The sequence below is a fragment of the Aulonocara stuartgranti genome (genome assembly GCF_965226115.1).
Source record: "Aulonocara stuartgranti genome assembly, chromosome: 3".
NCBI lineage: Eukaryota > Metazoa > Chordata > Actinopteri > Cichliformes > Cichlidae > Aulonocara > Aulonocara stuartgranti.
The window spans coordinates 16,680,121-16,703,153 of NC_138941.1; the positions used below are offsets into that span (position 1 = coordinate 16,680,121).

At 40.4% G+C, this 23,033-nt stretch overlaps 2 protein-coding genes across 2 annotated transcripts in view; both read left to right on the forward strand.

Moving 5' to 3' along the window:
* The window catches only part of LOC309702568 (uncharacterized protein), a 1,257,380-nt gene that overhangs the window by 417,045 nt on the left and 817,302 nt on the right, over window positions 1-23,033 (forward strand). The window lies entirely within an intron of this gene.
* LOC309697441 (protein NLRC3-like) lies at window positions 18,816-21,273 on the forward strand (the record flags this gene model as incomplete). The annotated part of the gene is made up of 2 exons (XM_082519323.1): window positions 18,816-18,921; window positions 19,463-21,273. 2 exons carry the CDS (start codon window positions 18,816-18,818, stop codon window positions 21,256-21,258), a joined length of 1,902 nt encoding a protein of 633 aa, XP_082375449.1. The 3' UTR covers window positions 21,259-21,273.

Here is a 23,033-nt window from a genome sequence, read left to right on the forward strand (position 1 = left end):
CAATTGGGAAAGTAATTACCTTGCAAAGCTGGGAGGCAGTGTTGTTGCTGGGGCGCTGGTAGAATGCCAGCAGCAAGCAAACCCAGATGTTCACAGCTCCTACTTAACACCTTAAACTTTCCAAACAAATCTTACAAGAACATTTGGCAAAGTGATTGGCTTGCAAACCTAGGAGACAGTCTTGTTGCCCACAACAGTTTTGTTATAGAGTAATTGGAATATTGGGTACCTTGCAAGGCTGACAGGCAGTCTCGTTGCTGGGAGGCGGTCTTGTTGCTGGGGCTCTGGCAAAGTGCCAGCAGCAAGCAGACCCAGATGGTCACAGCTCCTATTTAACACCTTAAACTTTGCAAACAAATCTCACAAGAACAATTAGCAAACTGATTGGCTTGTAAAGCTGAAATGTAGCCTTGTACTGTATGGTTGAAATGTCCCACTGAGAGACAAAGAGGAACTTTACTCCCTTCCAAACAGTAAAGTTCCTCTTTGTCTCTTTGTTTTAATTACAAACAACGGCTCTGGAATAAAATGGCATCCAGCGCTAAACACACCAATTTTCTAGATATCAGCTGAACACACACATAGAAAATATAAGGGGGGCACTTACCTTGGCTGAAGCAAGAGTTGAGGTGTTAAAGGCTGCTGTAGTTAACGCCTTATAAAAACAGAAAAAGAGGTGTGAAACGCGGCTACAACGAAGCTATTGTTTTGGACGCGGCGACAGTCGCCACTTAAAAGTTTTAATTACAAACGATACCTCTGGAATAAAGTGACATCCAAGTGCTAACCACACCATCATTTTGTAGATATCAGCGTCCAGACACAGAAAATCACTTTCAAAGTCATTTTCAAGCCGGAGAGGCTTACCTATGCTCAATATCCGCTAGCTAGCCACCACCGAGACAAAGGGCGTGAAATGCGATCGCCACGATACACATACAAAAAAAAAAATCACTTCGCTTCTTAAAAGTTTCAATTACAAACGATACCTCTGGAATAAAGTGACATCCAAGTGCTAACCACACCATCATTTTGTAGATATCAGCGTCCAGACACAGAAAATCACTTTCAAAGTCATTTTCAAGCCGGAGAGGCTTACCTATGCTCAATATCCGCTAGCTAGCCACCACCGAGACAAAGGGCGTGAAATGCGATCGCCAAGATACACATACAAAAAAAAAATCACTTCGCTTCTTAAAAGTTTTAATTACAAACGATACCTCTGGAATAAAGTGACATCCAAGTGCTAACCACACCATCATTTTGTAGATATCAGCGTCCAGACACAGAAAATCACTTTCAAAGTCATTTTCAAGCCGGAGAGGCTTACCTATGCTCAATATCCGCTAGCTAGCCACCACCGAGACAAAGGGCGTGAAATGCGATCGCCAAGATACACATACAAAAAAAAAAATCACTTCGCTTCTTAAAAGTTTTAATTACAAACGATACCTCTGGAATAAAGTGACATCCAAGTGCTAACCACACCATCATTTTGTAGATATCAGCGTCCAGACACAGAAAATCACTTTCAAAGTCATTTTCAAGCCGGAGAGGCTTACCTATGCTCAATATCCGCTAGCTAGCCACCACCGAGACAAAGGGCGTGAAATGCGATCGCCAAGATACACATACAAAAAAAAAATCACTTCGCTTCTTAAAAGTTTTAATTACAAACGATACCTCTGGAATAAAGTGACATCCAAGTGCTAACCACACCATCATTTTGTAGATATCAGCGTCCAGACACAGAAAATCACTTTCAAAGTCATTTTCAAGCCGGAGAGGCTTACCTATGCTCAATATCCGAAGAGATGCGTGGAAATCACTTCTAAGGTCAAATTCAAACCCGGAGGAGGGGCAGAGAGACGCGCGCCGTTGATAGTGTCGTCATTGCGTTAATCCAAATAAGGGTAGACAGGCCGTACTACTCCCGACATACCACTAGAGTGAGCCAACACACCACAAATGAAGTTTCAACAGGATAAGTTTCATTTTTACTTCCCATTCATTTCAATGGGAAAAAACTAGCATTAAAATATTCATATTTAAAAAACTATAGAAGTAATAAACACCAAAAGTCATAGCACACCATTCCTGATCCAGCCGCACAAAATTATATAACATATATGAAGCTTGTGTCAAAACTGTGGGATGAGTTACGTGCGAAAATTTCAGGCTGAAAAAGGAAAATAATAATAATAAGAATAAGAATAATAAATCCGAGCAATAGTAATAAGTGTGCCTTTTGGCATAGGCACACTTAACTAGGGAGACTCGCTGCACTAGAACAACTCTCATACAGGCTCCTGAATGAAGTGGAGAGTTTCTATCTGAAGTGGGATCCATATCTGTCCAGAATAAAACGAACAGACTAGACTTTAGAGTGGGATAGACATTGGAATTCTGACGAAGCACTCTCAGGGATGTCAGAGTGTGGCATGCAGTAAGACCCACATAGTCAAAGGCTGGCTGTTTTTGGTTTTGTTTCTTTCGTGTTTTTGTTTCTTTTTTGTTTGTTGTTGTTTTATCATGCTTTGGTTTATCTCTTGCTTTGTTTGCCCCCCCTCATTTTGGTTTGGTATTCTCTACTGTTCTGCTGCTATGCTGATGTTTTTTTTATGTGATGTAATCTGTCTCTGCAGTGGACTGTAGTGTTCTAAAAGTACAATACAATATTAATCACAAAAAAAAATGAAACTCTATAGAGGATGTTTCCAAAGATTGACAAAATAATCTAGGGCCTTTTACCAGTAAAGCTAATTGTATCTGTTTGGAGTTTACAGTGAGCACTGAGGAAGTCAGGAGTGTGTTTAAATTGGGATTCTGGGTAAAAAAAGGGGGTGTAGGAAGTAGATTTATGACATTTCACATTTCACAGGTGCTGTCTTAGAGCTTGATTTATTTGTTGTGGATAGAAGTAATTATGACGGAATAATAAGGAAACATTGAAAACATACAACCCATTGAGGGGACAGATAGGGTTGGGCAATTGAAAAGTTTCATTTTGTTTAGCATAATCTCTTTTGTTATATTTTAGCCTTTTAACATGCAAGTAAACTTAATGGGATAAATTAGGAATTATGTAGTGTTTCTTAGGAAACACGAAAAGGGGGAGAACTGTCATGTAATTAATATATTCTTAGTGCTTATTTTCTAATTATATTGCTTTATGTACTTTAATAATGGAGGTTTGTAAAGCAAGGCCACTTTTGACTCACAAACTAAGTGCTCAGCCAGACTGAAAAACAGGAAGTTAGTGTAGAAATATACAAGCATATTAATAAATACAGGAAGCCAGAAAGAAAAGAGGAACTTGTACCATATAAGGAGTTGTTGAAACTGTGTGACGTGTAAAGTACCAAAATAACACCTATATGAGACACACTTTTAGCTTCTAATGTTAGAGATCCTGCAACTGCCGTTGGGCTGTGCAGGGCTCTCTCTTCTGGAAGATGATTGAATAAAGAATTATAAATGTTTTGACCACTATGAGTCGGGTTTTCTCTGTTCTATCATGGGGATCAAAGAATCGGGTTTTAATACCAGTCCACTGCTGCCACCTGTGGCCAAGTGCCATAGCCTACTACTAGATTAACTTGTGACACACATCTGCAGCAGAGGCTGAGTGGCTGCTCTTACACCTGGAGCATCCAAATCGACCCACAAACAAGTTGAAAGATGCAATGCCATCAATGTGGATTGTCCAGACTGAGAGACCTCTTCCCTCTGACCCCTCCCCAAACCCTCCTACCCACCTCGACATACAAACTCTGTGTGGCTTCACGTGTTCTGTTGATGTTTACATGATCGAAATAACTTGAACACAAACACAAACAAACAAAGAGGAAGACCACACCGGAAGGAAAAAACTACAAGTCCCAGCATCCTCTGTGTTTAGGGAGCAGCAGTGAAAGTGAAAGTATTGAGCCTCCGTTCAGAGCAGCAGGAGGAGGAAGGTGGAGCTGAGGCAGGTGAGTGTTCACATGAATATGTTTCTTCTTATGACATAAAATAATTCCACGCTGTTCGTGTCTGTGGGTGAAATGTGAGGCCGGTCGGCTCCTCTAAGCACTGGTTTCCTGTAAGTAGAGAGGAAGTGAGAGAGCAGGAGGAGAGTGAGAGCTGTGCTGAGGCAGGGTGAGTGTTAACACCGCTCTGACATTACTGTGTCTCTGTGGCGGGAACAACAGGCTCCGTCAGTGGAGGCAAAAATAATCAGAGTTTGGTTTTTCAAAGGAAACAACTTTATGTCGGAAGTTCCCGCACGCTCATTGGATAACGATGTGTCAATCTCGAGCTATTAGCCAATGAGCGTGTGGATTCACAGAAAGCTCCGCCTTTATCACGGGACTTTAAAAACTACAATGGCGATAGAAACTCCGTGATTGGAGTTCAGGGTGACGTTATGAAACTGTGACGTTTGAGCCACTTCCTGTTCTCAGTCCCAGCGTCCTGATCACCGAGGTTTCTGTTGCTCTGATATCTGATATTGATTAAACTGGTAAACAGGCTGTAGCATAAACATCAGGTCTGTTCTGAAAACTGGCTTTATTTTTTCAAAGTAAGGGAATATCTGTGGTGTGATACCGCGGGCTCATGGGCTTGGATTGACAAGTCAAGCGCAGATGATTGTGTTGTTTCTTATAAAGGCTTGTGTGTGTGTGCCTTCCTGTGTGTGTCCTTGTGTCAGTGGAACTGAATCAGTGTGTTAGAGAAAGTGCTCCTCTGCTGTGCCGTCATCGTGTGGATGCTTCTTTTAAAGTTGTATTGTATTGTATTGTATTGTATCTTTATTTGTTTCAGACATATAAAACAAAAAAACAATATATACACACTACATATATTTTCATTTACAGATACGAATATATATGTAGATATAAGCACACACATGTATGTGTTCAGATAAACAAAAAATATATAATGAAATAAAACAAAATCGTCTGACATAATGTAACAATGTTTGGTCTGAAAAGGAGTAGGAAGAAGTATGAACATACTTATTAATTCCTACCCCTGCTCAACATCTTATTGATCCCACATAATTCACCTAATTCCCATCATCACATACTCCACACAATACACGAGGAGAACCTATATAAACATGGCTACCGTGATTGATATAATTTGGATATAATTTGATATTTTTATACATACAATGGGTGATCATCTTTATCGGTATCATATTCTTCCAAAATCAGTTTTCGAAGTATTTTCATGAACTTACTAATTCCTGAGCATTGCTGTAGATCTATAGTAAAACTATTCCACAGTTTTACCCCATAAATAGTGACACAAAAGGTTTTAACCTTTGACCGTGCTTTAAGAATCCTTAGATTCAATTTCCCCCTCAATTCATAGTCTCCTTCTCTGTCATAGAACATCCTCTGTATATTTCCTGGTAACATATTGTATCTGGCCTTGTACATAATTTTTGCAGTTTTATATTTTATAAGATCCATAAACTTCAGTATTTTTAATTTCAAAAACATGATGTTAGTATGGTCTCTAAATCCTGCTTTATTAATCATCCTGATTGCTTTTTTTTGAATTTTACATATTGGTTGAAGTGCAGTTTTATATGTGTTTCCCCAAATTTCCACACAGTATTCCAAATATGGCAATATAAGTGAACAATAAAGTACCCGGAGTGATTTGGAAGGCAAAAAATATTTAACTTTACTCAGTACGGAGATGCTTCTTGACAGTTTGGCTTGTATATGCTTTATGTGAGGTTTCCAGCAGATTTTGTTATCTATTATCACACCCAGAAATTTTGTATCCGAAACTTGCTCTATTTCAACATTGTTTACTAATAATTTTGCTCCTGCATCTTTTTTACAATTTCCGAATAACATAAATGTAGTTTTTTCCAAATTTAATGATAGCTTATTTCTATCAAACCATGTTTTCAGTTTAATCATTTCTTGTGTGACAATTTTCAAAAGCTGCTGTAAATTCTCTCCAGCACAAAAAATATTTGTATCATCTGCAAATAGAATAAACTGTAGTATATCTGATGTTCTACATATATCATTGATATAGAGGATAAACAGCTTTGGTCCCAATACTGACCCCTGCGGAACTCCACAAACAATGTCCATACACTCTGATTGATATTCCCCAATTTTCACAAATTGCTGCCTGTCTCTCAAATAACTCTTTACCCATTCTAACACCACTCCTCTAATGCCGTAGTACTCCAGTTTATCAAGTAATATGTCATGATTAATTGTGTCAAAAGCTTTTTTTAGGTCAATGAATACACTAACTATACATTGTCTTTTATCTATATTGTTGGTGATATTTTCGATCAGTTCCATTAATGCCAATGATGTTGATCTATTTGATCTGAAACCATACTGACTATCCATTATTATTTTGTGTTTATCTATAAATTTGTCAAGTCTATTACTAAAGACTTTTTCCAGTATTTTTGAAAATTGAGAAAGTAGAGAGACAGGTCTATAATTTGTGAATTGGTGTCTGTCGCCATTTTTAAACAGTGGTGTTACTTTAGCTGTTTTCATTTGTTTTGGGAATGTACCAGTTTGTAAGGACAAATTGCAAATGTGTGTTAAGGGTTTGGAAATGCCCTCTATCACTCTCTTAACGATTTCCATATCAATGTCGTCAGAGTCTGTAGAGTTTTTTGTTTGTGATTTCCCAACAATATCAATGATTTCCATTTCTTCCACCACCGTTAAGAACATCGAATGAGGATTGCGGTCAATGAGTCTAGTTTCTTTCTCTACAGAATCTGTTATATCAGGAATTGTTTCAGCCAAGTCTGGCCCAACACTTACAAAGAATTTATTGAACTCATTTACCACATCTCTCATATTAGTAATATTTCTATCATTATTTGCGAAATACGAAGGATAGTCTGCCTGCCCCGAGCCCTTTTTGATGATGGTATTTAATGTTTTCCAGATCCCTTTAATATTATTTTTATTCATAATCAGTATTTTTTCATAGTATTCCTTTTTACATGACCTTAAAATACTCGTTAATTTATTTTTATATTTCTTGTATTTATTTTCAGCTTCTGTACTTCTGTTCATTATAAATTCTCTGTATAAGGTATTTTTCTTCTTACATGCATTTTGCAATCCTTTTGTAATCCATTGGCACTCTGCATATTTTTGTTTTTTACTATATTTCTTTACTGGGCAATGACTATTATATAACAGTTTAAATTTTCCTAAAAAAATCTCATAAGCTTTATCAATATTTTTTTCCTTATACAGCATCTCCCATTCTTGCTTGAGTAAATCACTTTTGAATGCGTTTATTGACTCTTCTGTTCTCACTCGTTTGTATTTTATTGTGTTTTCCTGTTTAACCTTCCTGTAATTGCTGTTATACACTATAAAAACAGGTAGATGATCACTGATGTCATTAATTAGGAGACCACTTATGGTTCTATTTTCTATTTCATTAGTAAATATATTGTCTATTAGGGTTGCCGACTGTGCTGTAATCCTGCTGGGTTTAGTGATCACTGGAAAAAGTCCCAAGCTATACATTGTATTAATAAATTCCTCTGTCGTTCTCTGCTTGTTTGGATTTAGTAGATCTATGTTAAAATCCCCACAAATGAACATGACTTTTTGATTTGTCCTAATGAATGTTTTATCTACCCACTCCTTAAAAATTTCAATATTAGAACCTGGTGTTCTATATATACAGCTTACAATGACATTTTTCTCTTTTCCCATACTAATTTCTATTGTTACACACTCTAATATATTATCCACCACCATCGACATTTTTCCCACCATACTGTATTTTAAATTTTTATCCACAAACAAGGCCACACCACCGCCATTCTTATTCTTTCTATTTGTAAGATTTAATTCATATCCATCTATTACAAAGTCCTCTCCTTTCTCTTTATTAATCCATGTTTCAGATACTGCAATCACACTGAATGGATGTGTAAATTTGCTTAAATATTCCCTTATTTTGTGAAAATTTGCATATAAACTTCTACTATTAAAGTGGATTAAAGATATTTTGCCGTCGACCTTGACAGTTTTGTTGAATTGTTCTTCAGTATGATAGTAGCAGGTATTTTTGATGTTAAAAAAGTTCAGTTCTGGATCAATGTCCTGCTCTGTGAAGTGTGTTTTGTATTCCGTGTTTACTGGTGAATTTATCTCCTGATTAGCAATCCTCTGTGGTAGCAATGTATAATTCCCAGATAATGAATTAATTGATTGTTTCATCCTTGAATACGTTACGCTTTAGCTTCCGTTGTTGTCTTCTATTACCTGCTTTGATGACTGTAGATTGTTTGTCCAGCTCCTTGCCTTTGTAGTCATGTGACCTGTTAATATTTTTCCAGATCCTGGATGAATTTGATGACCAGCACCTTGGCTTCCTCCGGTGTACCGTTGAGCTTTATAAATATTTTACAGTTTGCAGTCCAGGTGTTCTGAATTTTACCCAGTTTCTTTAGGTATCGTGCTTTCTTCGCTATGTCAGCATTGGATTTGGTTAGATGGTCATTCATGTAGACGTTCGATCCTTTTAGTTTCCTCCCCTGCTTCAGCAGTGCATTCTTGTGTTTCCTGTTTACAAATCTTATGATGATAGCTGGTTTATCACTAGCATTTCTCCTGGGCAAGGGGTGGCATGCCTCGATGTTATTACAGTCCAGGTCGATCCCTTTCGACTGCAAGAAACCAGCTACTTGTTGCTCCGCAGAGCTCCCATCCAGATCTCCTTGCTCCTCTTTACTGCCAGCAGTCACAGCCCGAGCATATGACCGGGGTTTTATGTACAGCCCTGTGATGATCACGTCGTTCATTCTGGTATATTGCTCCAGGTCCGCGACCCTGCTCTCCAGATAGACGATCCGTTTCTCCTTCTCTGCATTCTGGTTACGTAGCGACCTTATTTCCTCGACTAAGTCTAGGATATATTTCTGTTGTAGCTTGATAGCTGATGTTTCCTCAGTTAGAAAGTCCAATGACTTTTTGATGTCCTCAATTTCATCGGCGTTCGGTGTTCTCTTAGGCCCCATTGAGCTTGTTGTCTCGCTCGCTCCGTTCACCGTCTTGTCACTGTTGATTTACTTGTTGGTGCCTTGCTAGAGGATCCTGGGCCCAGTGGCTGCTGGAGGATCCTGGGCCTGGTGGAGCAGTAGGATCCTGGGCCTAGTGGCTGCTGGAAGAGCCTGGGCCTGGTGGCTGCTGGAGGATCCTGGGCCTGGTGGCTGCTGGAAGAGCCTGGGCCTGGTGGCTGCTGGAAGAGCCTGGGCCTGGTGGCTACTGCAGGAGGATCCTGGGCCTGGTGGCTGCTGCAGGAGCCTGGGCCTGGTGGCTGCTGGAAGAGCCTGGGCCTGGTGGCTGCTGGAAGAGCCTGGGCCTGGTGGCTGCTGCAGGATCCTGGGCCTGGTGGCTGCTGGAAGAGCCTGGGCCTGGTGGCTGCTGGAAGATCCTGGGCCTGGTGGCTGCTGGAAGAGCCTGGGCCTGGTGGCTGCTGGAAGAGCCTGGGCCTGGTGGCTGCTGGAAGAGCCTGGGCCTGGTGGCTACTGCAGGAGGATCCTGGGCCTGGTGGCTTTGCAAATGTCTAATGTCTAATCAACATACTTGCCATGGTAGTTGCAGCAGTACAGGTTGTAACTGTACCACTATTTGAAAAAAAAAAAGGTACTGTCTGCAACTGTGTGTTGTGGTTTTATCCAACTTTGTTGTTCTTGGCTTTTATTCCTCTTTGTCTGCATCATTCTGTGAACTCATGTTTTTATGATCTGCTTCATTTCATTGAACCTTTATTTCTAACCATGAAGTCCCTTTGAGGTTACAGCCTCCTGGTTAGGTTTAGGCTGTTATTGTGCTTCAGGCTGAAATATGAGGAGTAAGGAGTGGGGCTGGTTAGCCCTCATGACCCTCACCATAACACATACGTCACAGGACAGTGTTTACCACAGAAACTCCATGAAATGATCAATGAGAACTTTAGAAACCCGTCAGTGTGATGCTTCCAGTACAATAGCACCTCTGAGTGTGTGTGTTTGCCTCTCAGACTAACTCCACCCTGACATCAAGAAGATGGAGGAAGAGGATGGAGCAGGATCTGCAGCATCCAGCTGTGTGTCTGTGAGGAGTGACGGGTCCAAAGGACAACCTCTAGACTTCAGCAATGAACCTGCAGCAACAATGTAAGAGAGCTGCTGACTCATTTATTCAGTGTAAATAATGATTTTTGATGCAATGGGAGAAGAAAAATGACAAAAACAGTTTTAAAAATAAGGATTAAAATATTACAAACTATGTTTTTGAGTTTCCTGATGTAGCACAAAAATATATGAACATAACTGTATATAGGACAGATATTTCACGGTTCTTTTAGGCAGCACCAAAAAACAAAAAGACTATTTTTAAGCTGTCTGAGGTAGTGAGTCAACATGTCACACTGGGTCAAAGGTCAGGGAGTAAAAGTGTGTTTTAAAGGAGGTTTAAAAGCAGCGAGTGAAGGAGCCTGTCGAGGTAAATCGTTCCATAACTGATCAAATTCAGTTGGTGTACCTCTGTGTGAAATCAAGCATCTGGTTCACAGAGAGGATAACCCTCAAATGGGCTGTACAACATTATATAGGGAGACAAAAACAGAGATTATCGTAGCCATCGCTCTCTCGCATGGACGTGGCAGTCTTGCTGTCTGCTGCGAATCCTCCCCGTACCTCCGTGACCTCGTCTGGTATCTGCTCCCTCCTCTGTAAGAGACAGTAAAGGAAAACACGTCTCTGCCTAGTCTTGAAAATCTAATCTTATCATCCATTGTTCTTCTAGGGCCTCTTCTTCTTGTGGCCTCAGCTAACTGCTAATATTTAAATGGCTAACATTAACATGTGTGCCAGCCAGGTTCACATTTATGATGAACTATGATTAATTAACTGATGTTGAAACTGGAGCTTTACTGACCTCTGAAATTCCTCCTAAAGTGTTATTCAGTGTTGTGACAGTCAGCTGCTTCAGCTGCTGCTGGGATGGGCTGTGGCAAAGAGAACAGAGAAAATCCAAATCAGAGTTTTTCTCTGATTCAAAAGCAAGGAAACAACAATATATTCTACATGGTGAAACTGATGGTTTCTGGTGTTTGGGTCTGTTTTTCTGTATTCATGCAGATAAAGTGTAAACTCAGATGAATTATACCATCAAATGTTAAAGGAAAATATCAGGATGAGTGTCTGTGAGCTGAGAAGGACGTGAAGCGAGCAGTTTATCCCAGAGCTGAAGCTGCTCTGTGTGCAGAGATGAGCTCAGATTCCTGCTGTGATTGATCAACAGTCACAGAAATGTAGACTTGTAGTTATTACTGCAGTATGGTCACAGCAGATACTGATAAACATGTATTATGAGGATGGATGATCAAGTTTCTCACTCTCTCCTTTAAATCTCAGTTTTTTCTTCTTCACACTTTATCTGTTAATTTATTAATGAATAACACTGAAAGAGTTTCTGTTATATTTCCTCTTGAACATCAGCTTATTAGGGCGGCATTAGGAAATAGCCCCCCTCCAAAGAATGAATAAATGAATGATGATAATAATAAAATGATTAAAAAGCAGAGCTCAGAGTGGTAGAATGGTCAAACATGGATCCACGGGTGGTTCAACTGCATTTGGTGACGTGACTAAAGCAAATCTTTCAAATAATCCCACCATCAACGGGATGTTGTCTCCTTTACTACGGTTACTTTACTTGGTCACCGTGTGAGTTTCTTTGAAATGAACCAAATTCTTTTATTTGTTGGTTGTTGCATATTTAACCTCTACAGCAGTGGCGGTCCTAGCCTGTTTGGCGCCCCGGGCGAACACTCCATCTGGCGCCCCCGCACCCAACCCCCCCCCCCCCCCCCCCCCCCCCCCCACACACACACACACACACACACACACACACACACCCCTTGGAGCATCTGTAACCCACATTATTTCCTTAGGGATTAATAAAGTATTCTGATTCTGATTGTTTCAGGATGACCTGCCATTATCCAATGACACATTTGCTTACCTGCATCTTTTGCTCGTTTCTCCTCCTCTTCTTTTCTATTTTTTCTAAACTGAGCACCTGATGGCTTTGAACTTTTCTTGTCCATCTTCCATTGGTTTTAATTTTGCACTCGAGTATGAGTGCACTCGAGCCGGCCCCCCTCCCCTTTCCACAGGTTGTGTGTGAGATCATAAAACTGTATAGATCCCTTTACCCCGAGTCCTAAAGTGAATATTTATTTTCTTACTCTTCTTATATTTATTGTTTGTTTACTTGCACTGCTGTAACTGGAGCCTTGTCGTCTCGTCTCTCTATATACTGGACTGTATGTAGCGGAGATGACAATAAAGTTTACTTTGACTTCAGCAGCAAGTAGACGCACCGAGGGCTCTCGCGCTCACTTTTCGCGTATAGAATTTCGAAAAAACATCGGCGCAAATTATAAGTCTATATCATGATGTCTGGTGTTTTCGTGTTTGCTGGGTTTTTTTATTGTTTTATTTTGAGAGTTGGTTATTAGATGCTGCTCCAGCCAGTCAGAGAATCACCCGCCGTCCCGCCCTCTCCTCCCTGTGCCGCAAGCAGCAGGCGCACCACTCAAATGGAGGGAGCCCATATTCCCAGCAAATGGGCGATAGAAAACCGATCGGTGCCTATGACATTCCCAATATTCGCTGGCTGATGTCGGGGCAGCATGAGTACGATCAATTTTTGTTTGTTTTTTTGTTACCGATACCCGTGAATCAGCCCCCCACCACGATGCCGCCTCGGGCAACCGCCCGTGTCGCCCGTATCAAAAACCGCTACTGCTCTACAGTCAGGAAAGGAGGAGATGAGGCCTCAACAATGTTGGGTTGTAGCTGTGGTTCAGGTTAGAGTGAGTGTCCATGGAATAAATGTAAGTCAGTGAACTGGAAACATGACTGTGTTCAAACTTTTTTTCCTTTTTATTTATTTATTTACTCATTTTTTAAACATTATGTTTATTGACTTTTATATTACAGAACAAGCAAAGAATAATAGTACAGTTAACATGAGATTTATATTAAAGAACATAGTCCCCAAAATAAACAAATATAAATTTAAAGAAACAACAACAATAATAATAATAATAATAATAATAATAATAATAATAATAATAATAATAATAATAATAATAATAATAATAAATAAATAATAAAACAAAACAAAACCGATGCACAGCATGGGTAAAACAAACAAAGCAGGACGCGAACGAAAAATAAAAACAACAAAAACAAAGAAACGGATAACAAAGAAAACAACAACAAAAAAACAAAAAACAAAAAGAAAACCACACACACACAAAGAAACCCAAAACTCAGCACCAAGTATCACTTTCTAAATTAATTCCCTTCATAATGTCTCAGAAACTCAGTTAAAGGTAACCATATTTCTTCAAAATCTACTCCCTTTCCTCTGACAATGTAAGTAAGTCGTTCCAATACAATACATGATGCCATCTCCTTCACCCACATATGACTTGAGGGTACATCCACTTTCTTCCAATACAAAGATATTAAGCGCCTAGCTTGCAGGAGGCCAAAGTCAATTAATTTTAGCTGTCTGGTGCTAAAGTCACAGTTCTTTGGATATATACCCAACACACACATTTTTGCTTCAACAGGTATATTTACTCCAACAATCTTAGATAAAGTTTGCATGATTAATTTCCAGTACTGTTGTAATTTTGGACAGCTCCATACACAGTGGAGCAGAGTGCCCTTCTCGTCTAAACATTTACTGCAGCTCTGGGATGACAGGCAACCAGCGATTCAGTTTGACTGGGGTTATGTAAGTTCTCATCAACCACTTATATTGGAGGAGTTTCATCCTTGTATTAATTGATTGCCTTTGGGCTTTCAAACATGTAGTTTCCCAGACCACCTCATGTATCTCCTCTTGGATGTCAGCCCTCCATGCGTCCAACTTGTCAGTGGCGGAATCCCCATCATGCGTTAACAGAGCTGTATAAACTGAAGAGATATGACCTCTGCCCACTGGCTTTTGAAGTATGACATTCTCTAAGTGTGATAATGGTGGCTCAGATACAATCTGTTTATATTTTGACATAATGAAATGTTTAACTTGTAGATATTTAAAAAAATGTTTTTTGGGGATGCTGTATATTTGGCATAGCTGATCAAATGTAAGACGGTTGCCATCCTTATAAAGATCTGCCACCTTCTGTACACCTTTATCTGCCCAGATTTTGAAACCCCCATCCGCTCTTCCTGCTTTAAAACATGTGTTGCCCCAAATAGGTGAAAAACGAGAGATAGGAGACTTATCTCCCATATACTGATGGGCCCTATACCAAACATCTATTGTGTTTTTTAAAAAAGGGTTATTTGTCATTTTTTTTTAAATTGCTCGGGCTTGCAGAATATAAATACAGATTTAACTGAAGATTTGTTACTGATGTTTTGTTCAATTTGTAACTTGCATAGTTCCCATTTCTGTATAGCTGTATATCTCAGATTTCTGTAAAGTTATTTATTTCATATTCTGTATAGTTTTTCACATTTATATCCTGTTCATAGCCTGTACATAGCTTGTACTCACTACAGCCTGTACATACTTAGTTATAGAATATTCACAACATACTTCATACCGTGTACATTATAACATAATAGACCATTTCTGTAATATACTTACATATCTATACTATTGCTAATATATATTGTAATATACCTATATCACTAAAGCACTTCTGGATGGATGCAAACTGCATTTCGTTGCCCTGTACCTGTGCATGTGCAATGACAATAAAGTTGAATTCTATTCTATTCTATTCTAACCAGGCCGGGGGTGTCTCAGTGGAAAAGTAGAACATGGCTGAGCGCAGTTGTGCAGACCAGTAATACAGTCTAAGATTAGGGAGTTGTAACTCCCCTCTTTCATATGGTAGGTACAACAAGCAAAGTCTTAGTCTAGGTTTTTTATTATTCCAAATAAATCTATTAAAGATACCGTTTAGTTTATCAAAGAATTCTTTTGGAAGAGGCAGAGGAAGTGACTGGAAGAGATATAAAAATTTGGGCAATATATTTATTTTAATCATGTTTATACGGCCAATCACTGATATGGACATTGTCATCCATTTATTTAGAGATTCCTCCACTTCACTAATCAGAGGATCATAGTTTGTTGCTACAATGGTATCAATGTCTGGGGTGATTTTAACTCCAAGATACACAAATCCTTCTTTTGCATTAATAAACGGGGTTTGTATAATAGGATTTAGCCTTTCATCCTTGTTCAGAAGTAGGATTGAGGATTTTGAGTCATTTATATTATAGCCAGAGAATTGTCCGAATATCTCTATTTGTTGCATTAATTTTGGTATACTAACAGACAGCGTAGTCAGAAACACTATCAGGTCGTCAGCATACAGAGCCAATCTATGCTCCCGATCTCCTAACTGGACACCAAATATGTCAGTTCTCATTCTAATTGTCATTGCCAGGGGTTCTATAGCTAAGATAAATAGCATTGGAGATAATGGACACCCCTGGCGAGTGGAACGCTCCAATGTAATAGGGTTCGAAACTATGTTATTTGTTAAAACACTAGCTTTGGGGTTTGTATACAAAAGTTTAACCCATTTGAGAAAATTGTTTCCAAATCCATATCTTGGGAGAACAGCAAATAAATATGACCACTCTATCCTGTCAAAAGCTTGACGAGCGTCAAGTGATAACGATGCTGTATCTTTAGCATCAAATTTCTCGTGAATTATATTTAGAACCGTTCTTATATTGTGAAACCCTTGAAGTTTTGGCACAAAGCCATTTTGATCATTATGAACTAAATGTGATATATAGGGGTCTAATCTCCTTGCTTAAACTTTACAAAGTATTTTAGTGTCAAATTTGCCAGGTTTCAGTATCAAAGTAATCATTGCCTGTCTCAGAGTGGGTGGGAGAGCTTCATTTTGATATGCTTCTTCATACATATTAAAAAGTGGAATTAATAATTTGTCTTGGAAAGTTTTATAAAATTCAATCGGAAAGCCATCTGGCCCTGGTGCTTTACCACTGTTAATGCTTTTGATAGCCTGGGATATCTCTTCAGTAGCTAGACGTCTGTCTAATTCCTGCTTTGTGTTTTCTGTTAATGTCTGAAACTGAAGTTGATCTAAGAATATGTCCTGTTCTTCTGAGAATTGAGCACATTCTGATTTATACAAATTTTCATAAAATTCTCTAAAGCTGTCATTAATTTCCAATGGATCTACTGTTACATTCCCTGAAGAGGTCTTTATACTATTAATTGCTCTGTCACTCTGCATTTTCTTAATTCTCCATGCCAAAAGTCTACCTGCTTTCTCTCCTTGGTCATAATAAGATTGCTTTAGCCACATTAGACTTTTTGCTGCTGCATCAGATGATAATTTATTATATTCAGTTCTCAGACGTAGCAACTCACTTTGTTTTGTTGAGTCGTCGCTAAAGTTTAAGTCTAATTCCAAAGATTTAATCTGTTTATCCAGGGTTTCCATTTGCTTTCTTTGCTGTTTATTCTTTGTACTTGTAAAGCTAAGAATTTCACCTCTAATATATGCTTTGAATCCTTCCCATCTCACTGAGGCACAAGTTTGATCTGTATTTAACTCAAAGTAATTTTCTATTTTCTCCTCTATAAATTTAACAAATTCAGGATTCTGCAGCCATTTTGTTTGAAACCGCCAGTGAGGGGGGTTATGGATAAACTTTCCTAGATGGATACTCAGTGAGATAGCTGCATGATCACTGATCACTATGCTATCATACTGACACTGTTTGATCCTTGATAAAAGTTCTCTTGAGACAAGAAAGTAATCTATACGTGAGCGGGATTTATGTATACTTGAATGACAAGAGAATTCTATTTGATCAGGATTTTGTTCTCTCCATACTTCTACCAAGTTGATATCTGATATAAATCGATTTATTAGTTGTCTAGTTTGTGCTTTATATGTACTGTATCTAGCCTGTTGAGCGATCCATACTCGGATTGAGAGTACAGTTAAAGTCTCCTCCAATTATATACAGTCCTTGCAAAGCAGATACAGTGAGAAACAGATCTTCAAAAAATTTGGGCTTATTTTCATTTGGGCCATAGAGACTCACCAAGTTTAAAGTGATAGAAAGGATGGTACCCTGAGTGATTACGTACCTACCAGCAGGGTCTTTTATTATTTTCGTCATTTGGAATGGTATGCTTCTATGAATCAAAATAATTACACCTCTCGCATAGTTATTGTATGATGCGTGGATCACCTGGCCAGGCCATCTGTTCCTCACAGACTTTAGTTCACAGTCTGTCAGATGTGTTTCTTGAAGAAAAACTATTTTTGATTTCAATTGCTTGATCCTGCTTATAACCTGTTTCAGTTTGAGTAGTTTCCTGAGACCCCGGACATTCCAGCTAGTGACTTTTATGTCAGAGATATTGCGGGTGTTTAGTTGGTCCATACTTGGAGTTTTCATTCTGTAATATTAAGATAACAACGCGTGATGCTGATGTTGAGTAAACAAAAGTGACAAGTAAACTTTGAATAAAATAAAATAGAGAAACAAATAGAGAAAAAAAAACCCTGGCATTGACCCATAACACTTAGAGTCCCCCCCCCCCCCCCCCCTTCCCTTACTCAGAGTAGTAAACTAGGGGGCTGTGCTATTCCACTACAAAGGGGAATAGCTGAACTATAAGAACCCAGCCCAACTAAAGCAACAGTGGTGTCCGTCAACCATGCATACACCTTATTCAAACATAACATAAACGTAACAAACCCATATGTGTTAACATATCAGACTAGCCACTAAATTAGAATAATTCCATAGCAGTGTCCTTTTTGTAACTTACAGAATCCCACTTGAAAAGATAAAAGTTTAACCAAAGTAGGTAACATTGTTATGTTCAAGAGGGAGAAAGAGAGAGAAAGGAAAAACAAACAAAAAAATACGTTTGTAGTGGCATTATTAAAACGTAATGGAAAAGTTTCAAGCTATAAAAAAGAAAATAAAACTTCCTGTGCCCAATAACATGGCAAGTCAATGAGTAGCAAAAAGCCAAATATTATAACTGAGCGAAAATACAGATTTTTACAGCTCGTCTATTAGTTATGAGCAGCTGATTCTGCAGTTCAGGGAGTGAAACGCTCACCGCTACAATTAGTCCTGTCCAGTGTGTCTACGGTGGAAGTCCTTGACCTCCTTTGGAGATGAAAACAGGCGTATCTTCCCATCGTGGAGGATCCTCATCTTGCATGGATTATATTGAAAACGGCGGAACACTCCTTCGTCAGCAAACACTTTTCTGATCGCGTTGAACTCGGTTCGCTGCCGGATGGTCTCAGCTGAGAAATCTTGGGAAAAAAAGAGTTTGTTTCCGTCGTGCTCGATGTTACTGTGTTTTGTGGAGCGGAAAACAAACTCCCGATCTTGGAAGTTCAGGAATCGGATAAGGACAGCTCTGTGTTGGTTTGGCTTCGGAGGTGCTAGGGTGCGGTGAGCCCTCTCAATAACGAACGATCTGTCGGTCTCAAGCCAGCGCGGTAACATCTCCCTTATAAACTCCAGCAGTGGCCGCTGACCCTCGGCGCCCTCTCGGAGGCCAAATAGCCGCAGGTTCTTCCTTCGGCCCCGGTTCTCCAGGTCGTCGGTTTTTGCCTCCAGGTAGGATATCCGCTTCATGGCATTGCTGAGATCGGCCACGCTCTTTCCCAGGAGCTCCTCTGCCGACATTATTCTATTTTCAGCTTCCTCCAGTCATGTAGCATTTGCAGCAACATTTTGCTTTACCTCCGTCATGTTTGTCTCCAAAGCAGCAACTGACTTCGTCATTTCGCCCATATGGTTATCTATGCTGTCCAGTTTAGTTCCGAATACACTAAACTCGGAGCGCAACGACCGAAGTTCAGCTAACACCGTGCTAAGGTCACCCATGCTACTAGCGCTAGCAGCTCCCTCGCTGTTTTCAGGCGTTGCCAAAATATCGGTTTTAACTGGTTTTTGGGAACCGCGTTATCGGGTGAAAATATCACAGTCCTTGAGATTAGTCGTTTTTGACATTTTCCAATAGCAGTTAAGTTTCTAGTTTTGGGTTGTTCTGGGTTTTTAATGCAGGTTACATGGAGCAACCACTTTATGCTGCCATCTTGGTCTGCGGCTCCATAGCGCCCCCCCTTTTTTCCTTTTTATAATGAGTCTAATCAAAGGTGGACAGAAGTATCTCCACTTTGACTTTTCTGTGTCACCATCAGAGCTTCTGCACAGTGTGGAGAAAGATCCAGAAGCAGAGCTGGACTGCAGACAGCCAGTCAGAGCAGCTGTGTACAAAGTAAGACTGAACATCTGTCTGCTGATGGACTCATTTCTGAAAACTGGACTTCTTGTGTTGTTCAGACATTGAAGAGTTTTCTTTCTCTTTAGTCTCGTTGTTTGTCTTTCTTTCAGCAGATGTTGGTCTGGAGGAGGTTTTAGATGAACATAAGATCAGTCTGAGGAGGAGATGTGAACGTGTGACTGAAGGAAGTGATGAAACAGGAAGTAGAACCCTCCTCAACACCATCTACACTGAGCTCTACATCACAGAGGGACAGAGTGAAGAGGTTCATACCCAACATGAGGTGAGGCAGCTGGAGACAGCTTCCAAGATGGACGCCCTCCATGACGCTCCAATCAGGTGCCAGGACATCTTTAAAGCCTTACCTGACCAACAGAGACCCATCAGAGTGGTTCTGACCAACGGCGTGGCTGGTGTTGGAAAAACCTTCTCAGTGCAGAAGTTCACTCTGGACTGGGCAGAGGGCTTGGAGAACCAACATGTCAGTGTGGTGGTTCTGCTTTCATTCAGGGAGCTGAACCTGATCAGAGATGAGCAGTACAGTCTTCTGGAGCTGCTCCATGTTTTCCATCCAACATTACAGAAGGTCACAGCAGAGAAGCTGGCTGTCTCTCAGCTTTTGTTCATCTTTGACGGCCTGGATGAAAGCAGACTTTCATTGGATTTCACCAACAGGAAGCTGCTGTCTGATGTCACACAGAAGTCATCAGTCAGCCAGCTGCTGACAAACCTCATCCAGGGGAATCTGCTTCCCTCGGCTCTCGTCTGGATAACTTCCCGACCCGCAGCAGCCAATCAGATCCCTCCTACATGTGTTGACAGGCTAACAGAAGTACGAGGCTTCACTGACGCCCAGAAGGAGGAGTACTTCAGGAGGAGATTCAGTGATGAAGAGCTGTCCAGCAGAATCATCTCCCACATGAAGACATCCAGGAGCCTCCACATCATGTGTAGTATCCCAGTCTTCTGCTGGATCACTGCTACAGTTCTGGAGCACATGTTGACTACAGAGCAGAGAGGAGAGCTGCCCAAGACCCTGACTGACATGTACTCACACTTCCTGCTGGTTCAGACAAAGAGGAAGAAGAACAAGTATCATGAGGGACGTGATACGAGTCCACAGGAGCTGACGGAGGCTGACAGGGAAGTTCTTCTGAAGCTGGGGAGGCTGGCGTTTGAACATCTGGAGAAAGGAAACATCATGTTCTACCAAGAAGACCTGGAGCAGTGTGGTCTGGATGTGACAGAGGCCTCGGTGTACTCAGGAGTTTGTACAGAGATCTTCAAAAGAGAGTGTGTGATCTTCCAGAAACCAGTCTACTGCTTTGTTCATCTGAGCATCCAGGAGTTTATGGCTGCTGTCTACATGTTCCACTGTCACACCACCAGGAAGACAGAGTTGCCGAAGGACTTTTTGGGAAAAAAATACAATGAGTCCTCTCTGGATGATTTCCTTAAACGAGCAATGGAGAAATCCCTCCAGAGTAAAAATGGCCACCTGGACCTGTTTGTTCGCTTCCTTCATGGCCTCTGTTTGGAGTCCAACCAGAGACTCTTAGGAGGTCTGCTGGGTCAGACAGAGAGCGGCCCAGGAACCATCCAGAGAGTCATCAACAACCTGAAGAAGATGAACAGTGTTAAAATCTCTCCTGACAGAAGCATCAACATCTTCCACTGTCTGATGGAGATGAACGACCTCTCAGTACATCAGGAGATCCAAGAGTTCCTGAAGTCAGAGAACAGATCAGAGAAGGAACTCTCTGAGATCCAGTGCTCAGCTCTGGCCTTCATGCTGCAGATGACAGAGGAGGTTCTGGATGAGTTTGACCTGCAGAAGTACAAAACATCAGAGCAGGGACGACAGAGACTGATTCCAGCTGTGAGGAACTGCAGAAAGGCTGGGTGAGTCCAGATGTGATCATTAACATCATTGATCAGTGTAGGTTAGTAGTTTAATGTTGAAAATAAAATCAGATTGTAACCACAAAGTGTTTGTGTCCGTACGCTGCAACCTTCCACACCATTCCTTTATTGTACAGACTCAGCAGCAGCTCCATGGATCCCAAATACAAGAGTGGAGAACAGATTTGAAGTGTGTCACATCCATGCAGTCACAGCTGTTTCCACCATGTTTCCACTGATATTAATCTTGTTCAATGACACGTTTCATATCAGTGAATATGTTCTTTAGGACGTCCACTGACATGTTTAAGTGTCCTGCTGAAAATCACTCAAATCATCCATGAAATCCATGAAAAATCATTTTAGTGTTTCTAACTTCACCCTCTGTCCTCTCTCTCTCTCCATCCTCCTCACTGCTTCTTTCACTGATAATCACACAAACATCGTATTCAGCTACAAAATAACACAATGATATCATCATTCCATGCAGTCGTTTGAAAAGGAGTAGGCAGAAGTATATACTTATTTTGCCCCCTCAGGTTTACATCCTCATCATCTAAATTTGAACAACAAAAACATACAACACCTTCAACTTAGAACATAACATCACAAAAAAAATATTTTCTCATGTTCAACTAAACTATATTTAGATTTTGCAGAAGAAAATAAACATCAGTTTGACTGCTGTCTTGGGTTAATTGCATTTTCTTCATTCTTATGCTTATTTAAAATTTGTTTTTTGAGTTCTATTTTAAACTGATTTATATCACTACTGACCTTTATTTCTTCTTCTAACTCATTCCAGAATTTAACTCACGCTATTGAAATAGACATCCTTTTCAATGTTGTTCTTCCTTTTTGTAATTTTAATTTCTACTTCCCTCTAAAATTATACCTCCCTTCTCTTTCTAAGAACAATTTACTTATTTCGATTGGGAGCATCCCTTTCCTTACCTTATATATTATTTGCACTGTTTTAAACTTCACCAGATCCTGGAATTTTATAGCTTGCATCCTAATAAAGAGTGCGTTTGTGTGAGCCCTATACCCCTCCTGATTTATTAGTCTAATGGCCCTTTTCTGCATTATGATTATAGTCTGAATATTACTTTTATATGTATTTCCCCAAACCTCTACACAATACCTCATGTATGGTAATAGCAAAGAACAATATAACATATACAATGTTTTCCTATCCAGAAATTGTTTTACTTTCCCCAAGACAGCAATGCCCCGTGCTAACTTTCCCCTCACATAAGTGATGTGTGATTTCCAACAGGCCTTATGATCAATGATCACACCAAGAAAATTTATGGCATTAACCTATCCATCCATCCATCCATCCATCCATCCATCCATCTTCATCCGCTTTATCCGAGGCCGGGTCGCGGGGGCAGCAGCCTAAGCAAAGAGGCCCAGACCTCCCTCTCCCCAGCCACCTCCTCCAGCTTATCCGGGGGAACACCAAGGCGTTCCCAGGACAGCCGAGAGATATAATCTCTCCAGCGTGTCCTGGGTCTGCCCCGGGGCCTCCTCCCGTTGGGACATGCCCGGAACACCTCACCTAGGAGGCGCCCAGGAGGCATCCTTGTCAGATGCCCGAACCACCTCAGCTGGCTCCTTTCGATGTGGAGCAGCAGCGGCTCTACAATGAGCCCCTCCCGGATGGCCGAACTTCTCACCCTATCTCTAAGGGAGAGGCCAGCCACCCTTCGGAGGAAGCTCATTTCTGCCGCTTGTATCCGCGATCTCGTTCTTTCGGTCACTACCCACAGCTCG